Here is a 20,336-nt window from a genome sequence, read left to right as displayed (position 1 = left end):
GTCTCTTTGCCGGATTGAGGCAGTCTCTTTGCCGGATTGAGGCAGTCTCTTTGCCGGATTGAGGCAGTCTCTTTGCCGGATTGAGGCAGTCTCTTTGCCGGATTGAGGCAGTCTCTTTGCTACATGGGAATGCCAGTTTGGTGGATGGTGATTTCTCTTCGCTGAATATAGGAGGATGAGCACTCTGATTGGCTGCTCAGTCTAAAATGCCCAGGCCTATTTTTTGTCCCTGTCCGGGCCTGGTTAGGGCTATGCTTAAACTGCATCTAAACTCAAGAAAAAAAAAAGTAATGTTTCAACTGATCAACCCTTGGATGTAGTTGCTTGGCCATCATTACTTTGATGTTTAATACCGGGGTTATGGCTGGAGCTACATGCCATAACCCCAGTAATCAAAATTTCTCTCAGGCACTGGTCTGTCTGCTAAAAGTGATCCGAGGGGCTGATTAAATATAAGAAGTTCATTGTTGGGGATTAGATACCAAATGTTTTAGAGTTAGTGTGTAGGACGTCAGTGTTTGGGGACAAGGTAATGTGTTAAGGACACACTTTAGGGATTAAGTGCTAGGTTCGGAAACTGAACTGCAAAATGCTTACTTTAAGCCTTCATTTAGATGTGCGGTTGGAGCTAGTGGCAAAAATGTGCAGCTGAATGACATTTTTGCTGCCCGACAATCGTTCACCCTTAAGCTGCAATAGGCAGTGGATGGAGGTGTTTACATTTACTTGACATGTAGCGCTATATACTGAAGCAAATGGGGAAGCTCCGCAAATGCCCTGCAACTGCATGCATTGCATGCAGTTGCAGCACATTTGTCATGAAAAATGGGATTGAAATAGGAAGTGAGGAGCCGATACATTGCTTCCTCACCTCCTGTCAGTAGCCTACTGTACACTACCAGCACCAGGAATCCTGACGCCTAGGAACATAAGGTACCAGTGCTCATGGTTTCTTTTCTAAGCCTGTGGTTAATAAAGGCTTGATAACCGATAGATTATAGACCAATTAGAGACTACAACATATAAAACATTTGTGCATGAATTAGGGGAGCAAACGACATGGGTCTGTAACAAATTGTGCTTTCTTTTGCCATAAAGGTAAACAATTAACAGAGGAACAATCAATATGGAATCATTTCACTCAAAACAAGTTTCAACACAAAGTACTGCGAGTCCCCTTTTGCTGCTGTTATAGGTGAGGATTTAAAGGATAAGCTTGCCTTTTGACAAAAAATAATAAGTGCACTTTTATTGTAGGTAAAAAAAAGTGCATCATTATATCTGGAATCTCTAAAGCAGGGCTCCTCAAACTTTTTGATCAGGGGGCCAGTTCACGGATCTTCACACTGTTGGGACCTGGACTATAGTTTGAAAAAAAATATGAACAAATTCCTATGCACACTGCACATATCTTGTGTGTAGTGCAAAAAAAAAAGGAAAAAACCACAATGCAATATTTAAAATGCACTGTACACTGTAATGTACTGGACACCACAATGCACTGTACACTGTAACGCACTGGACACCGCAATACACTGTACACTGTAACGCACTGGACACCGCAATGCACTGTACACTGTAACGCACTGGACACCGCAATGCACTGTAACGCACTGGACACCGCAATGCACTGTACACTGTAACGCACTGGACACCGCAATGCACTGTACACTAACGCACTGGACACCGCAATGCACTGTACACTAACGCACTGGACACCACAATGCACTGTAAATGAATGCACTGGACACCGAAATGCACTGTAACGCACTGGACAACAAAATGCATTGTACACTGTAATGCACTGGACAACAAAATGCACTATACTCTGATATACTGGACGCCGCAATGCACTGTACCTGGTGCCTGGTGTGTTCTCTTCCTTTCCTGTCCTGTTGCTCCTCTGGCTGCTTGCAGGCTGCCGCTCGCTGGGTCCTCGCATCCGAGGACCAAGCGAGCAGCCTGGCTATTTGCCGGCTGGCGACATTTTTTTTTTCTGGCTGGCCTGGCGAGGCAGATTAAATGTCTTTGGTGAACCGTAGTCTGAGGACCCCTGCTCTAAAGCATTGCTCCAGCAATCAGCAGATCGCTGGTGCCATGCAGATCTCCTGCAGACCTATCAGTATAGCTGCTTGCCAGTATGGGATATATGGGCAAGTAGACACACTGACAGAAAGAATCAATGAACTACCACGGCGCTACACAGCACCACGGTAGTTCATAGAGAACTATAAGCCGACAGCTGCAAAGGCTGTCAGGACTTGTAGCTCATTCATTCACAGAACACCGCAAATGAATGACACAGCCGGGTGAGCTGAGCATGGCCGCTATTTAAAAAAAATTGGGATAACTAGCAGTGAGAAGAACCCCTGCAAGCTGTCTCAGCAGGGAGGGGGGGGGTTAGTCCATTCGTAACATGTTACACTCTGAATAGGAGTGTAACATGTAACAAAAAGTGAACCCATCCTTTAAGGTGCTAATAAATGTAAGCATTGCTTCAGTGATCTAAATCATGATGCAGTTAAGCTCTTGTCATTCTTCTTTACCTGGGATGTGCTTGACATATACACAGTACTGGGATTTCAAATAGAGTGTACAAAAAAAAAAAAAAAATAGCATAGGCATACCTGTAGTAGGCGCTCATTTTACGACACCATGGGGTTGATTTGCTAAAACTGGAGAGTTCAAAATCTGGTGCAGCTCTGCATAGAAACAGCATAGCTTCCAGGTTTTTTTTTTTCTAATCAAAGCTTATTTTAACAACTTGAACAATTGAACAGATTGATTAGCTACCATGCACACCTGCACCAGATTCTGCACTCTCCAGTTTTAGTAAATCTACCACAAAGCTTGTATAGATGTGTAAAGTAGCTGCATTGTGAATGTGTTCAGCCTGCATTAATGTGACCCGGTTGGTTTGTTGAATAAAATGAAACATGAACAGCCTGAAAAATAAGACTTTTGTACTTACCGTAAATTTGTATCTTGACTTGTATATACGGACACAAGAAGTCTTAACCCTTCAGTTTCTACTGCACCATAAAGGAGGATTGGTCAGTGTCACAAAAAAAAACCCAAAAAAAACACAAACTGTAGCCCAGTACAGGGTACAACTCCTCCAATAACCAGCTTGTCTCAGAAGTACCAAAAGCACGATCATAAACGTGGAAGGGGTGGGACCTGTGTCCCTCACTGGACTCCAAGAAAAGGATTTAATGGTAAGTACAAAAATCCTATTTTCTTTCTTGTCTACTGAGGGACACAAGAAGTCTTAAACCTTTTGGACATCTAAATACAGTCCCACTGAGGGGTGCACAACATAGCAAACAACCACTAACAGGCCCAATGTAAAACAACAGTAACTGGAGAGTGCCAGAATCTAAAAGAGCAGCCCTTCCACTCAAAGCTGGCAAGGGATGAAGCAGAAATGTCCACCTGGTAGAACTTAGAACACCACAACAACAAATAATCAGCCTTACAAATCTGGGATACAGAAGTCGGATACCAAATAGCCCAAGAAGTGCTCACTGTCCAAGTGAACCTTAAAATAAAAGAGAGGGAACCTGATTCTTACAACCGTAAGCCTGAACAATGATCTTAGCTACCTAGAGAACAAGAATTCAAAGCACCTTTCTTGGGCCCATCTGGAATGAAAAAAAATTAGTAATAATCTTGAAAGTAGCAGTGACTGAATGATAGACCTGCAGCTCAAATCTCATACAAACAATGAAGGGGAATTTCCTTTTGATGAACTGGAGCTGGACAGAGATGGGAGAACAATGTCTTGATTAGGGTGGAAAATGGAGACCACCTTGGGAAGAAAGGAAGTCCTGAGCCTTAATACCACCTTATTCTCATGCAAGACCAAAAAAATAAACCTTCCAACTCAACCTAACTGAGGTGGTGGCCACAGGAAAAACAACCTGTTGGGTCAAAGGAGAGAGGAATGTGTCCAACTCTGCTCAGATAGGGTCTTCTGAGGTGCAAAAGAACAAGATTCAATGCACAAAAATTCGAACAGGATTAAACCAGGCAGACCACATAAGGGCCCCTTGCAGAAAGGTCCTAATCAGAAAGTGGGAGGCAAGCAGTCTCAAAAACAGAATCTTAAGGGTTTGGGGGGTGCCACTGGACACTAATGCGGGGGGGGGGGGTTAAATTTCACTAACAGTGGCACAATGCGGCCACCGGGGAGGGGGGGGCTAGGGGAGGTGCTTGGGTTTACTATTGAACTCTCAGACCCTGATGCTGGGGGATATTATTGCATCCACCAAAACACCATGCTGGGGTTTTTATAAATACAGAACCAGTGTTTAGGACATTCGCCTAAATTTCAAATCACTCCAGCAGTTGGCATCACCTTGTCTCCCCGATATGTTTGCTAAATGCACATGATATATTCCCAGTGCTCAGAGTTGCCCCCCCCCCCCCACTAAATCTCAACCTCATCAATGTCCGGTGCTTAATATTATTGAACAGACATTGATGCGGTTGAGAGTTAGAGAGGGCAACTGTAAGCGCTGGGAATATATAATTTGCAAATGCTGAGGGTTACTTTTGGGTCAGCTGATACCAATGTTTGGGGTTATTACTGCATCCACTGACACGAACGCTGTCAGTTATTTCGCTCACTGACACCAATGTTGGGGATATTATTGCATCTTCTGACACCAATGATGGGGGTTATTTTTGTACTCACTGACACGAATACTGGGGTTATTGTACTCCAACATCTTCAGTGTGTTTTGCAATACAGTTCATAGTTCATTTTTACGCAGATGCAAAAATGTGCTGCTATTGTGAGGCCTCCTGGAGGTGTCGGGGGCCTCACTTGAGGCCCTCTATTATTTTCAAGTTGACCACTACTGGTCTAAACCGTATCAGGTAAATGGCCTTAGGTTTAGTAGAACAGAATTAGATGTCTCTTCAACAGGTTGGTCCCTGAAGAGACATCTATAACACCCAAAGCTCCAAAGTGTTGATCAGGAAACAAGATTCCTCTGATGACTAAAACCCTGCAGAGATAAATTTGTCTAGGACAGACTGGCATCGCTCAGGAGGGACAGCTTGGTCTTGGCATCAACCAGATTGGTTTGTCCAGAGACAGCACTAACTTGTCCCATAATGATAGAATGTTGTGTTGCAGATGTCTGGAATGGAATTCAGCAAAAGGACCCGACTTCATGGAGGCTACCATCAACCCCAAGACCCTCAAGCAGATGCGGAGGATAGAACAACGTCTGGATTGAAGAAGCTGAGAAAGACTTCAGACCTTACTCTGAAGTTTCTTGTGGAGATGGAACACTGGAAGTGTCCAGGACTGCCCCAAATACTAAGTAATGAATCAGCTTTCTGAAGGTTTAGCATCCACCCAATTCTCTCCAATGCGTGAACAGTCAGACACATTGTCCTCCAGAGCCCTTGCTGATTGTTTGCACAACAGGAGGTAAATCCACATATTTCAAAAGTGGAACACATCAAGAGTCCAACAGGGCTAACATGGGAACAAGCACCTCGGCAAACATTCAAGGGGCAGAAAACAGGCTGAATGGAAGGGCCATGAACCGGTAGTGCAGAGGCTCTACATGGAGAAAGCATAGGTGAGCTGGACAAATGGACAGATGTAAGTAGGCATCTTTTATATCCACTGAAGCCAGGAAGTTCCTCTGGTGAAGGTAAGATATCACAGATGTGGTTGATTCCATATGGAATCTGCTAGGCTTAATGTAAACCTACCCTTGGGTTATTGGACAGTAAACAGAACCCCTGAAACCACGCTGCAGCAGGGACTGGGGCTATGACCTCTTGGTCCAGAAGTCCAGAGAGTGCCCAATAAAGATTAGCAAGTCACTGAGGGGACACAGGGAGTTTTGATGTTCAAAACTGTGGAGGAAGCAGGGAACAAAACTCTAGTTTGCAATCCGGGGACACCACCAGTTACAACCAGACATCAGGAATTTGGCAGCTTTGGAGGTCCAGACCTTATGGATGGACAGGGAACCAAGCTTGAGAGATCTGAGAGCATGTTAAAAGGGATGCTTCTTAGCAGGGAGACTTAGAGATGACTTAGCAGTCTGCTGCTTTTACAGAGGAAAGCGAGTATTCTTGCCCCCAGTAGCATCATTTGGCCAGAGTGACTTTGTCCCTCAAAGGCCATATGAATCAAGCATTTCTTACTAGAAAGCTCTGCAGTCCTTCACTTTAGCCAAACTATATGAACTGACAAGGGACCAGGAGACTTAACTTGAATGTTGGGGCATCATCCATCAGTATGGTAGTTGCCTTGTTAAGATGAATAATAGCTGGATCTACAGCAGGAATGGACCATTTCTGAACAAATTCCTCACAAAACGGGTACAAGTATTACAAGTGCTTTGATGGAGCGTATAGCCACAGAAGGCATTTCCAGTCCTTGTACAAAAAACACCTGAGAAGCAGGTGCAAACAAAAGGTGTTTGTAGGCTTAGAGGTCCTATAAGACTTAAGCCTTGAAACCGCACTGATAGAAGCATCAGACTGGTGTGTGCATCAGTGTCAATAGGAGCCAATGCATTCTCTTTTAATTCAGGAGTAATAGTCATGGACTGCGACTGCTCAAGGAAAAGCTCATCACACAGGGATCTGAGTGATGCAAATTAAGGCAGGGTTTTAGCAGCTGATGGCTCAGATGCTGCTAAGGCCACAAGTAAATCAGATCGTTTGAAGAGAAGTGTGTGGAAGCGCATTGGCGGCCTCTGATTAGAGTTGCCAGCTGCATTGAACAGAGCCAAAAAAGACTCAGATGAAGGAAAAGACTCCAAGATAAGAGGGCAGCATGATTCCAAGTTACATATGTTGCCTCAGTCAGGGAATATGCTGCAAGCTGTCCCAGACCCATTAGTGGAGAGTGCGCTAGGGGCACCGGCACAGTGGGACAGTCCCCCCCATACCAAAATCAGACATGTTGCAGACGGAATGTGGTAAGCACTGCACAGACTCAGGGTAAGGTGCAAGGCTTTAAGTGCTCAGAAAGTGTGGAAAACTGATAACAGGTGAAGCTACACAAAAAAAGGGTCAGTTGTCCAAAGATGTTCAAAGTCACTGCAGGCAGGCAGCAGGAATGGATCAAAGACTGGCAACCCAAGTGGAATAAGCAGCATGGAGATATTTCTTTGATGCTGTATGGTAGGAAAGAGAGTGGATTGTGTGTGTATGACAATACACCAAGTGAAACAATGGCAGTGCTCCGTCTCACAGCATAAACCCCTTCCATGGCAAGGAATGGTGGTACCCAATTACAAATAAAAGCAAGGGAGCCTCCAGTAGCCAGCCCCAATGTCCTATTCACTGAGACTAGAGAAAGGGCCAGTGCAGAGGCACTGCTGGCAGAAGTGGGCATGGAGAGTGCTCCGCAGCAAACATAACCAGAACCAGTCTTGAAAGCATACACACAGAACTCAGTGCCAAATAGTCACTTTCTGGCTCCCACCGCAATTGTCAGGTCCAACAGGTTTTGGATGTGGTACAATCTAAAAGACAGGCTAAGGATGACTGTGCCAAATAGCTGTAAATTGGAGGGGAAACTCCAGTTTAAAGATGAAAATTTGACTCGGCATCCACCAGACTGGTAAATATTAGGACCTGAAATTCAAGACTCCAGATGCTGCATGTATTCAAACCCATTAAAGCTTATAAGGATGCAGCGGCTGCGCAGACACAGCCGCTTGTCCTAATGTGACAGGCATGCAAGTACAATACAGACAACGTGAATGCAGGGCTACTCATCTGCACCTACATGCCTCACACATTAGCATGAGCAACTGTGGCAGCCACTGCATCCCAATACACCTGAATGGGATGATAGCATGCAACACCTGGAATAAAACGGTCTGTTCACAGTATACAGGCCTCAGAAACCATGTGAAGGAGGCTAAAATCATCTTTTTTTAGGCTGCCCATATCTCATTTTATTCAAGGGCGAGACAGGGTTTCTTTAACCACTAGCCTACAGGGCACTCATACCCCCTTCCTGCCCAGGCCAATTTTCAGCTTTCAGTGCTATCACACTTTGAATGACAATTGCGCGGTCATGCAACACTGTACCCATATGAAATTTGTATCATTTTTTTGTGACAGACAGAGCTTTATTTTGGTGGTATTTAATCACCTCTGGGTTTTTTTATTTTTTCTTAAACCAAAAACCACTGAAAATTTTGAAAAAAAAAAAAGTTTCTTAGTTTTTGTTATAAAATTTTATAAATAAGTGATTTTTCTCCTTCACTGATGTGCGCTAATGAGGCGGCACTGATGGGCACTGATAGGCTGCACTGATGGACACCGATAGGTGGCACTGATGGACACTGATGCGGAGGCAATGGTAGATGGCACTGATGGGCATTGACAGGCATCACTGATGGGCACTGACTGGCACTGATAGGCAGCACTGACTGGCATTGATAGGTGGCACTGACTGGCACTGAAAGGCAGCTTAGATGGGCACTGATATGTGACATTGATGTGCACTGTTAGGCACTGAAAAGTGGCACTGATAGGCACTGGCGGGTGGCATGGATGAGCACTGACACATGGCACTGATGGACACTGCCAGGTGGCACTGCTGGGGCAACACTGATCATCAGGGCACACTGATCATCAGTGCTCTGATGATCAGTGTAGATGTCCCCTCCGAGGAATGCCGATTACCGGCTCTCCTCTCGAGCTTTCAGCGAGACAGCTCATGAGGAGGGAAATGCCGATAACCGGCATTTCCCTGTTTACATGTGATCAGCTGTGATTGGACACATGACCGAGCTGACATCTTCAGCTCTTTCCGTGGATCGGTGAACCGCTGTGTCCCAGGGACGCAGCGCACCGCCGATCGCCGCACTGCGTTCCCAGGGCCGCGCATGCGCGGTGAGAATGGGAGGACATCATATGACATCCTCCCAGAACGAGAGAACTGCCTTGCGCCCGTCATTGTACTATATTGTGGGCGGGAGGCGTTTAAGCAAACCGTCTACTGCAAGATTTAGATACAATCTTTGATAAACAGTTGGGATCAACAACCTGACATGTTTAAAACCTGCTGAGATATAAAACAGATGAGATTAAAAATACACTCTAAAAAAAAAAAAAAAAAAAAAAAAAAAAAAAACACAATGAAAATGGTTTCTTTTGATTAATCACATTGTCAAGACAGAATGCAAAGAAAATGCTTTAAGGGCAAAAGATGACTGAAGTTTGAAGGTGCCAAATGCAGTCTGTATTGCGCAGGACAAAAATATTTTGTATGCTGCCTTTAAGTTCTTCTGCAGAAGTCACAACTTTAATTTGCTTTAAAGTACAAGTTTACCTTTTTAAAAATTCCTCCAGCTGGGCCTCCCTTACAGTCTGTAGCAAGCTGATAAAAATCAAGTTCTGGTCTGCCTGCGTACGAACATCCCAAAGAATTGAAAGAAGTTGTACTCTTATTGCCAGACCACATCCCTTTCAAGTTCATAATAAGATGTTAGTGAGTAGGTGTGCTCAGTCCAGCACTAAAAATTTCCAGTCTGGAATCTGTGTGCATCGTTGGGGGCTAGGGAAAAGGGTTGCTTTTTGGGTTTTTTTTTTTTAAGGTGAACTCCAGACTAAAAAGAACAACATTTTCTATGTATATATCAAAATAATGCAGTTTCTTAAATTATTTTAAACAATACATTCTATACACTGCGAAGGTCTTCCACAGGTTACCAGGCTATTTTAATGGTAGTGACGATCATTCTGGCCAGGGTCTACCAAATATCCTCATATGTGCAGTGAATGACGATGTGCTGCAGAATTTTTTTAGGCAATTATAATAATTAATAGGCATTCATTGTTAAAAAGAGCTTACTGGTTGGTGCATTTTTTCAGGCAGCTGAACCAGTAATACGTCCTCAGGCCCGAGAGCAGGTTGCTGCCAAGTTGCGTAATGCCCTCCAGGCTGTGTCCGTGAAAGGAGATCTTGCCTGTGTTTTGCTCTTCCCAGTTAAACAAGAAAGTTGATGGGCCTTGATTCCCAGCATCAGGTGTAGTGCCAGCCAGCCTGCTGAACTGCTTCACCACGTTCTTTGTCATTCCTGTCCAGACACAAAACAAAAGATGGCATTCATAAGAACGTGGCCTAATCGTTACAGGTTGGTAGTTATCTGTGTGTTCCAGATGGATAGTCAGGATGTGCAAACAATTACCTGTATGCCAAACACTTACAATAGAAGTAAAAACATGCAGAAAAAAGTTTTGTATATTAATAGGGAATCCCTGCTTACAGCATGTTACTTTTATGAAACATTAAAGAAGTACTAGAACTTACACACAAATGAAGCTATAAGAAGAATGAACGTAAGCTACAGCTTTGCAACTCTATATGGTCATTCTGTCTCACTTAGGCTCCATCTACATGCCAACATCAGATAATGTAAAGCTATAAAAGTCACACAGTGGCAAATTACTGATCAGTGAGCACATACAGAGAAAAGACACTAAGCATTCCTTAGCTTATAAACAATCACACAGGTCTGCAAAAAAATTTTTTTCAAGAGCTGTTTTGGTTATTCCACGTAATCTTTATGTTTTTTGGTGCGCCGAATCCGAAAATGACCTCCATTTTGTCATAGAATATCACGTTTCCTGACAATTTAGGTAACTATATTAAATAAGGCAATACCTCAAAATAAATGGAAATAGACTTATAAAATTAAAGTTTTATTACAATATTTTCATGAAAATCCTTTTTTGAACTGAAATGAGCTCACCTACACACACTAAACTCGATTCTTCTTCCCTGTGAGGCTCCTCTTGGTGCATTTACACTTGTGAGTAGCATGTGGAATGTCTCTCTGAAGCATCCAACAGTAGTCTGCCATTATTGTAATGCTGCATTTTCCCTGGTATCTCCTTTCCATCTCTTTAATATCTTGGTGGAATCGTTCACCTTGTTCTTCACTCACAGCTCCCAAATTTTCAGGAAAGTATTCAAGGTGGGACTGGAGGAAATGCACTTTCAAACTCATCAGGCAACCTAAAGTTTGAAATGCTTTCAGGATTCGTCCGACGATCTTTTTGTAGTGAGGATCTTTGTTATTGCCTAAAAATTTCTGTATGACTTCTTTAAATGCAATCCACCCTTCTTTTTGAGGATCCGTCATGGTATTGACAAACTCTTGATCAACTATAAGCCTTCTAATGTCTGGTCCGACGAACACACCTTCCTTCAATTTTGCCTCCGACAGGCCTGGAAACTTGGTGACCAAGTATTTGAAGCATTCTCCATCTCTTGGAAGTGATTTTACGAATTGCTTCATCAATCCCAATTTTATGTGAAGAGGTGGTAGAAGAACTTTATGGGAAGGTACCAAAGTTTCTCAGAGAGCATTTTTTTCACCAACTGTTGGCACCCTCGGCTGCCAACTCTTTTTGGTCCAGTGATTTTGTCAGTCTCGACTATCCCATAGACACAGAAAACAAGGGTATTTGGTATCCCACCCACTGGATTCTTCAGGAAAGATTAACCCCTTTAACCATTAGAAGCACAGACTCAGGGCTGAGGCTTACACATACAGCATGCTGCTGAGTATCCCAATAGTCAGACATGTCACTCAGAGCAGCACTTGTATTAACCCCCTTTGCAGGGGGGAGGGGCAGAGATTGTTTACCTGCAAATAACAACAAAGGGCCAGAAGAGAACTAGGGAAATGAGGAAATAGAATTTTTTTCCCTAAAACTTGCTTAGCTTATGTATATATTGCGGACCATCAGATTTACAGTGCTATATCTTTTTTTTTACATAACTTGGACAACCCCTTTAAGGTTTTTGTGGAATTTTATAACTTAAATGCACTTATGTGAATTAATAGTAATTTGGACTTTAAATTTGGTTAAAAACCCATAATATAAAAAAAAATACCAAAAATTAATTTTTTTTTATAAATTTGAAGACAACTTTGCATTTTGTGGCAAATCATGACGTCTAGGAGTTTTTTCAATATTTTATTTGTTTTCAGCGCACCAAAATACATGGAAATTAGATGAAAATAATCAAACAGCTTTTGAGTCGCAGACCTGTGTAATCAAAGGAGGGAATATTTTTAAGGGTGTTTGAACACCTAAAGCTTGCAAGAGTTGGTACCCTTATTTTTGTCTGTCAAGCAGAGCACCATTGTAATTAATAGATCATGGATTAATTTATACTTGCTTTGCTCTTTGAAGTGTGATCTACGTTTGGATCATTTTTCAGACAGCAATAGACAGACATATCATTCCCTATTCATTACCTGTTTTAACCCCCTAAATACCAGACAACCACGCACATTTTGCACAGTTGCAGCGTGGCCCCAATAATTTGAATTAGTTACGCCTGGTAGGCGGTACCACCCACCTAGCACAACAGGAGTTATAATTCCTGCTGTGGTAAGTGTACACCCCTGGCCACTGCCACAGCAGCGAAAGAGGGAGTAGTTGAGGGGTGCTAAAAATGTTAGTTATGTTGGGGGAACCTATGACATCATGCAAAATGAAAGGTTACTATTTGGTTCCAGTAAGCCTGTATCTGGGGCAATACCAGAACAGGATAGGAAAGGAGCCTGAGCCCCTAGACACTTAGGGCATAATGGGTTATAATACAGCTGTATCTTGATAACCAAAATTTGTGTCAAATAGGTACAATGAAGTATAAATAGATGGGTGAGCTGATCAGCAGGTTTAAGGAAGACTAAACAATGACTGGTTAATACCTCTCCTCAGGTCTCATCAATAGGACCCAAATCAACCTCCCACAAAATCTTGCAGAACACACATTATATATATATATATATATATATATATATATATATATATATATATATATATATATATATATATAACAGCATAGTATTGTTACAGCAAAATTTTGAAGCTCCTAGTCTATTGTGGGATTTTATTCTTTCTTCAGACCTGCTCAGCAACACTATACTGAAAAGGTGAAGAACAAAAAAAAAACAATCACAAGCTGCATATTTTTTTTTTCTTTTTTACATTCCTGCATGTGTTTGATGTTTGATGTAAAAAAAGTCATCTACAAACTGCATGTACAAACCTAGTTTTTTTCAGGGCAAGGACTTAAAATTTGGTATGCACGATTATGAAAATATAAAAGTGCATCTACATGTTCTCCCCAACCCTACTAGCTACCTCTAATCGGTTATAGTAAAATGGTGATTATAATGAATATGAAAATTCCTTCATATGCCAATGAAAGCCCAGCATTTGGTCTCAAATCAGGAGAAGCGGCTGCATATAGAGGAACCGATCTCTCCATGTTCCTCCTGCAGAAGTGGAATGCCTGCAGGAGGGAGAGGAGGAGAAGCAGGCATGCTGGGACATGAAGAGATTGGTTCCTCTATACGCAGCCACCCTTGCCACTCCTCCTATCCAATATTTTTTTGCTGCCCCCGTTGTGCTCTCCAGCCCCCTTGAGCTCTTTCCCAGCTCCTCTGTGCTCTCTCCTGCACCGCCTCGTCCCCCACAGCTCTGCCTGGTTCCCCCCTCTCCTTTCCTGCCAGCTGCTGCAGGGAATCTGTCAAGATAGAGAGCGTAAAAGGGACCAGTATATGTGTCATTTACTGGCCCCTTCCTTTTCTGAATGGAGAATCAGTGATCCCTATCAATCACTGACACTGTCCATTCATAAACATGGTAATCGATGTTTACTATGCTTCAGTTTATAAATGAATGGGAATCTCTCTACAGAGCTATTCCTATCCATTCATTTTGTGCAGCTGACGCTGCAGAGATGGAGATTGAGGGCTGTGTCCTCAATCTCCTTTCTCTGCTTCAAAGGTGGTCTCTGTTTAGACCCCTGATATCTCGCCAAAGCCAACCAACGGGGCTCCTAAAAATAAAGTAAAAAATAATAATACATTGTAAAAATTTTTTTAAAAAGGATAAAAAAAATAAAACAAAAATAAACTACTGACACCAGTGGTGGAACTACCAGAGTCACAAAGGTCGAACTTATAACCGGGCCCTGTCATTCCGCCACCGGGCTCTGAGGGAAGGGCCCTGGTCGAAGGTCTGGGGGGACCCATCATGGTTTCTTGTACCAGGGGCCTGAAGATTCTAGTTCTGCCACTGTCAGCAGCCACATAGCTGTCACTCAAGTTACACTCTACAGTATACCCCTTTGCTCCTTTCCAGGCAGTCACATAAAAGGTTATGTAGGAAGGTGCAGCAACAGGTAGGGGAACTGGCCCAGAACAGACTATAACTGTAAACCAATTAGCCATAACAATATGACCACCCATCATAGCCCGTCGAGGCATGGACTCTGAAAGTATGTTGTGGTATCTGGCACCAAGTCATCAGTAGCAGATCCTTTAAGTCTTGTAAGCTGTGAGGACTTTTCCCAGCACATCCCACAAATGCTCTACTGGATTGGGATCTGGAGAATTTGGAGGCCGAGTCAATACTTCAAACTCGTTGCTGTGTTCCTTAAACCATTTTTGAATTTATCAGACAAGGCCACCTTTTTCCATTGCTCTGTGGTCCAATTCGGATGCTCGCGTGCCCATTGTAGGGGCTTTTGGCAGGGGACATCAGTCAGAATGGGCACCCTGACAGTTCTGCAGCTGCGCAGCCATATACGTAAAAATGCAATGTACTGTGCTTTCTGACAACTTTCTATCAGAACCAGCATCAACTTTTTCAATGTGAGGTACAGCAGCTTTTTTATTGGATCGGACTACACAGGCCAGCTTTCTCTCCCCATGTGCATCAATGTACCTTTGCTGCCCATGCCCTGTTGCCTGTTCACCAGTTTTCCTTCCTTGGATTACTTTTGGTAGTTCCTGACAACTGCAGGCCAGGAACATCCCAAAAGAGCCGCAGTTTTGGAGTTGCCCTGACCCATCTTCGAGCCATTACAATTTGGCCCTTGTCAAAGTTGCTCAAACCCTTATGCTTGCCCAATATTTCTGCTTTCGACACATCAACTTCAGGGCCAACATGTTCATTTTCTGGGTAATGTATCCCACCCACTTTCAGAAGCCATTGTAATAAGATACTCAATTTTATTCACTTTACCTGTCAATGGCCATATTGTTACAGCTGTCAGTGTACACTCCCAGATAAGGAGAAGGCTATGAGGTGCAAAAAGGGAGTGGCCTGTGCTAGGGAAACCACTCTTCTGAAGTAGTCAGAATTGCCATCAAGTTGAGAACCATATTACAAATCAATTAAAAAAAAAAACAACACATCTTTAGAAAGCAAAAATGCTTCAAGTACATTTTTTAATTACTTGATATTTCTCTGTTTTTACACACATTTGTAAAGTTGGTTATGGGGTCTCTTAAAAGGTGCCTACACTGTAGCTGTATCCCTGGAGTTCAGTGATACACTGATTAAATACATGTATGAGAGCTGTTTTACCATGTAAACGATTTGCATTTCTGTTCATACAATTCAGAGATTTATACATTGGCAGAGCAGGAAACCGGATTTTTCTCTACTGCAGTTAACACTTAGGCCAACGCCGCATATTGCACGTGTTTAGGTACGCGTTTGAAAGATAATGGATTCCATTAGCCAGAATACCAGTTTCTTCTGGCCATTGGAATGCATTAAACACCCAAACGCTAAACGCGCCTAGCATTTTTCTGATCTTCAACCCCTCTCTTCAATGTGCTGGTGATTGTTTTTTTTCAGCCTGTAAACGCTCCTCTGTGTGCATAGGCACACTGGCTAATATAGAGGGAGGTGCTTTTACAGGCTAAAAAAATGCCAAACGCCTATAAAAGTGGAATTTGTTTAAGTTAAATGTGCATGGGGCCTTACAGATCTCCTTCTCTCAGTCTGACTGGACAGTAAAGAAGAAGCAGCAGATTGATAACCCCATCTCTGTCACTCTGCCCTCTCCTTCTTTCAGTATGTTCCTCGTTAGCACTGCAGCAGTTTTTCTCCTAATTTTACTAAGTTAAAGTGATATTAAAAGGAAATTGAAAAGAAAACAAAAAACAATACATTTTATACTTACCTGCACTGTGAAAAAGGTTTGCACAGAGCAGGCCCATTCCTCTTCTTCTCAGGTCCCCCGCCGGTGCTCCTTGCACCTCCTTCCTGCCGCAGCTTACTATGAGGGCTCCTGAGCCACTGCTGTGTGTGTCCATTCACACACAGAGCCACGGCCTGGCCCTGCCCCCTCTCTCTCTTCATTGTCTCACTTGCTGTGATTGACAAAAGCAGGAGCCAATGGCTCCCGCTGCTGTCTCAGCCAATGAGGAGGGAGAGTCCCCGGAGAGCTTAGGCTTTTGTGCACAACGCTGGATCCTGATGGGGCTCAGGCAAGTATTAGGGGTGCTGGGAGGGCTGCTGCACACAGGTTTTTTACCTTTATGCATAGAATACATGAAGGTAAAAAACCTTGAGCCTAACCACTTTAAATGCTAATTCCAGTATAGGTACACATTAGTGTTCCATTCGCATATACACGCTTTAAAACAAAACAAAAAAAAAAAAAAAGTAAAAACCTAGAGCTTGCCTGAATTTAACATTCATGACTCTAAAAAAGTAAACAATGTGCTCACGTTTTCTTTTCACAATCTTGGATTTTTCTTTATGGCCATAATCAAGGACTCTCTCACTTTTCCAAGAAAATCTGCGGAAAAGAAAACAGATCAACAAAATGTACATAAGGGCACAAAAACCAAGGTAATGTGTCTACAGTGAAGACATGAGAATGAATTCCTTTGAAAGAAAGATCTAAGGAAAGGTAAACATTTACTTCATAAGGCTGTTCGTAGATAGGCAGATATTTGCCAGAGAACAGCAGAACTGAAAAATAAGAAAAGATGGAGATTGACAAAGCCAGGAAATGATATAAAGGAGACACAAGAAGCATAATGAACAGGCATTGTAGTAGTCTGTAGAAACAGATATGAGGCACAGCAGAGACAACACAACATGTAACTACCTGGCCAGTTTCTCATCCAATTTTTGCTGTATATCTTTCATACAGGGCTGCATTGTTTCATACCAATTTCTGAACTCAAACACTGGCTGAAGCCCTGACACTGAAAAAAAGGAGGTAATCAGAGCACAGGAAGAACCTCTACAAAGACAAAATGGGCAGTAACTAAATATTGAGGCACTGTCAACATTGGGATCCATCCTAGTTTCTGTATTATATGACCTAAAAAAGGTCTTATGGGATAAAACCATTAATAAATGGTATTTTTATTTTTGCTTTCAGTTATACAGTACATTCATCATGACCACACATAGATGAAGAATAACTGAGAAGGACAATAGATTGTCTAGGCCAGGGGTGGGCAAACTTTTTGACTTGAGGGCCGCAATGGGTTCATATATTGGACCCGGGGGCCGGACCAAGAGTAGATGAATGATGTGTATGTGTCATCCATAGTAAGTATAGTAATATTCCCCCATAGTAAGCATAGTAATTAATCCCCCATATAGTAATGCATCCCCCATAGTAATTCATCCCCCATATAGTAATTCATCCCCCCATAGTAATTCATCCCCCCATAGTAATTCATCCCCCATATAGTAATTTATCCCCCATAGTAATTCATCCCCCATATAGTAATTCATCCCCCATAGTAATTCATCCCCCATATAGTAATTCATCCCCCATAGTAATTCATCCCCCATAGTAAGTGCCTTCTTTAATCCATGTACTACTCAACATTGATGTGAGCACTGGTTGCTGTCACTATATTGAAATACACAGGAGACTGAATAGCTGCGGTGAACTGGATTTGAAAAGGTCATATGACACTTAAAACTCCAGAAGGTACATTTATTGTTAAAGAGTAACTCCACTTTTGTTGAGAAAAAAAACAAAAAAAACATTCCCCTCTGGGTGATCTATGTACACTGCAAGGATTTTAACAATTTGTTGCAGATTCCTACCTTTTGTTATTCTGAAGAAATAACTGTTTGTCTGTGCCCATGCAAAACTTTAATGAGGAAAATTGCAGGGTCTGCATCCCTTTGATGTACCTTTCTTTTCAGAGTGTTGCACGGGATGCCCAGAATCTGACTTTTATCTTAGTGCAGACTTCTGGGAAAATCACTGAGCCAATCACATAATCAGGAAATTACATTTCTGAGGGGGTGTTCTGTACACACTCTGTTTACAGAACACCTCCATTTTGCATGGCATTTTACAGAAAAATACACACTGCAGATTGAAAAGGAAAGGTATTTTTTAATAACATTCAATCACAATATTACTTGTGTCCCAGTTGTATACCCCAAGTTTTTTTTTTTTATTTCCTATTTTTTCCCCATGAAAGTGGAGTTACCCTTTAAACAACGTTCTTAATATATATTTATGTTATATGATCTAGGTTCTGCAACATGCATTTCTTGAATACCTTTCCTTGATACTGTATCTCACAGTGTTGTAGTTGACTTCAGTGCCAGAGTTGCCAAATGCACTGAAGGGGTTAATTTTAACATTATTCATGGTACAGTGCTTTGTTTACATGTAACTATTATGTCTAGCATATTTTTTTTTCAGTGCTGCACCTTGCACACATATTATTTGGATACATTGTGTCATCATGCATGAATCTTGTTATTTTAATTATCACACGGGCTAACAGCCATTTCATCATGCTGCCGGGAGAATAGGGGTGCACTAGGTACTATTTAAAGGGGATCTGAATTGTGGAAGCTGTGCTGAAAAAAGGTAAGGAGAGGACAGGTTTAGTCACCATTATTGCTTACAGGCTCCCAGCAGAGGATTTTTCCCCAATTACTGGCTTATTACTGACTTATCATGCCTTGTTCTGTGTCTCTGTGTAGAGGTGGCCTTCTTGGTAATGATACAACCTTGCTTGATCATGTCAGAGCTGCCCCCTGACCACCTGGGGATCTAATAAAAGATGTAATGTGACTGATGGGGGGATATTGAAGAAGCAATATAAGTGCAAAAAGCACAGATCTACAGGATCACTGTCACAGGAAAATCATTGCACTGCAGTTTTCAACTGAGAAAGGTGAACAGTGAGCAGCACAGTGGTAACAACACCAACATCTCATTCCAAATCTGTTGAGAAAAGTAGTCAGAGGCACGGTGCTTTAGATGATCTCATACTGCAGATAATACAGTGCTGAGGCATAAGGTGAAGGAATTTAAGACAAAATGGTAGATTTCTCTGAATATTACCACAGCGCAGTTCACAGTTCTTTTTATAAGATAGAAAGTCCTAAAGGATAAGTTCACCTTCAAAAAAATAAATAAATGCACATTTTTTTGCAGGCAAAAACAATGTGCATTTACAATTTTTTTGTAGGAGCCTGGAAAGCATTGAATCAGCGATCAGCAGATCTCAGGTGCAACGCAGGGCTCCTGCAGACTGTCTGTAAACTGTCTGCTCGTACCTCGTATGAGCAGGCAGTTACACAATGACTGGAAGAATCAATGAACTTACTTAGTAGTTGAGAACCACAAGCCATCAGCCGCAAAGGCTGTCTTTACTTGTAGTTCATCCATTCACCCTAAAAACGGGTAGAACGTGTAACATGTCCACAAAGGTGAACGTACCCTTTAACTTTTTGAGTTCAGGTCTCTCTGTATACATCCGCCATGGAAGAAGGCTTATGCTGTAACACATCTGTCTTTATGGTAAATGATTTTATTGAGATAGGCGGAACTAAACTCCACTATACTAACCTCCCCTCCAGCATCCAGCAACACCAGCTCCCTTGCCGGTGCTTTCATCTTCACTTTGTCTGCTTCCGTTTTTGGTGTCTTAGCCATCTTGACTGACCGGCTTGGGATGATGCAATGCCAGTGCATACAAATAGAAGTAAATTTATCCCAGTATCAAGGCATGCCCACAATGCTGCTAAGGCAGCTAATACACTTTTATTGAGAAGCAACATACAGAGTCTCTTCTGCAATTACAGTCTGCCTGGCAGCAATGATTCTTTTGCTAACTATAGTGTCACTTTTTTTTAAAAAGTTGTAGTAAAAGGTATTTATAGAGTAGGTAAAATTGATTTTACCATCCTGGAGGATTTCCACAAGCTGCTTACATAGAAGAATACTGATAAGATAAACATGATGAATGCTAAAAAGGATGTGCCACACCAAGATCAGAAAATATCATCTTGAAGTGCAACAGTGATTACTTCAATCCTCATACATTCTACTATGTGCTTGAGAAAAGAAAGAACAAACCCCTATGGGTCATTTTTGGAATTATGCTGCATAAAAATGCAGTGAAATATCTGATGGGCCTAAACAGTACCAAGCAACTATAGGTGTTCTGAGTTCGGGCCCATTCACAAACTATTGCATTGGCATATGTATATTAACATGTGTTGCATTA

General features: G+C 42.2%; 1 protein-coding gene across 2 annotated transcripts in view; it reads right to left on the bottom strand.

Moving 5' to 3' along the window:
* The window catches only part of TAF1B (TATA-box binding protein associated factor, RNA polymerase I subunit B), a 168,655-nt gene that overhangs the window by 49,190 nt on the left and 99,129 nt on the right, over positions 1–20,336 (bottom strand). For both annotated transcript variants that reach the window (XM_089672031.1, XM_089672032.1), the window contains exons 12-14: positions 16,943–17,042; positions 16,557–16,627; positions 9,854–10,079 (exon numbers count right to left, since the gene is read on the bottom strand). In XM_089672031.1, the coding sequence (XP_089528157.1) occupies positions 9,854–10,079; positions 16,557–16,627; positions 16,943–17,042 (397 nt within the window). The remainder of the gene's footprint in view (positions 1–9,853; positions 10,080–16,556; positions 16,628–16,942; positions 17,043–20,336) is intronic.

Source organism: Staurois parvus, unplaced genomic scaffold (assembly GCF_062004578.1).
Source record: "Staurois parvus isolate SC_StPar_1 unplaced genomic scaffold, SC_StPar_1.0 ptg000118l, whole genome shotgun sequence".
NCBI lineage: Eukaryota > Metazoa > Chordata > Amphibia > Anura > Ranidae > Staurois > Staurois parvus.
Note: the sequence above shows the minus strand (reverse complement) of the source record. Positions and strands in the feature narration are given on the sequence as shown.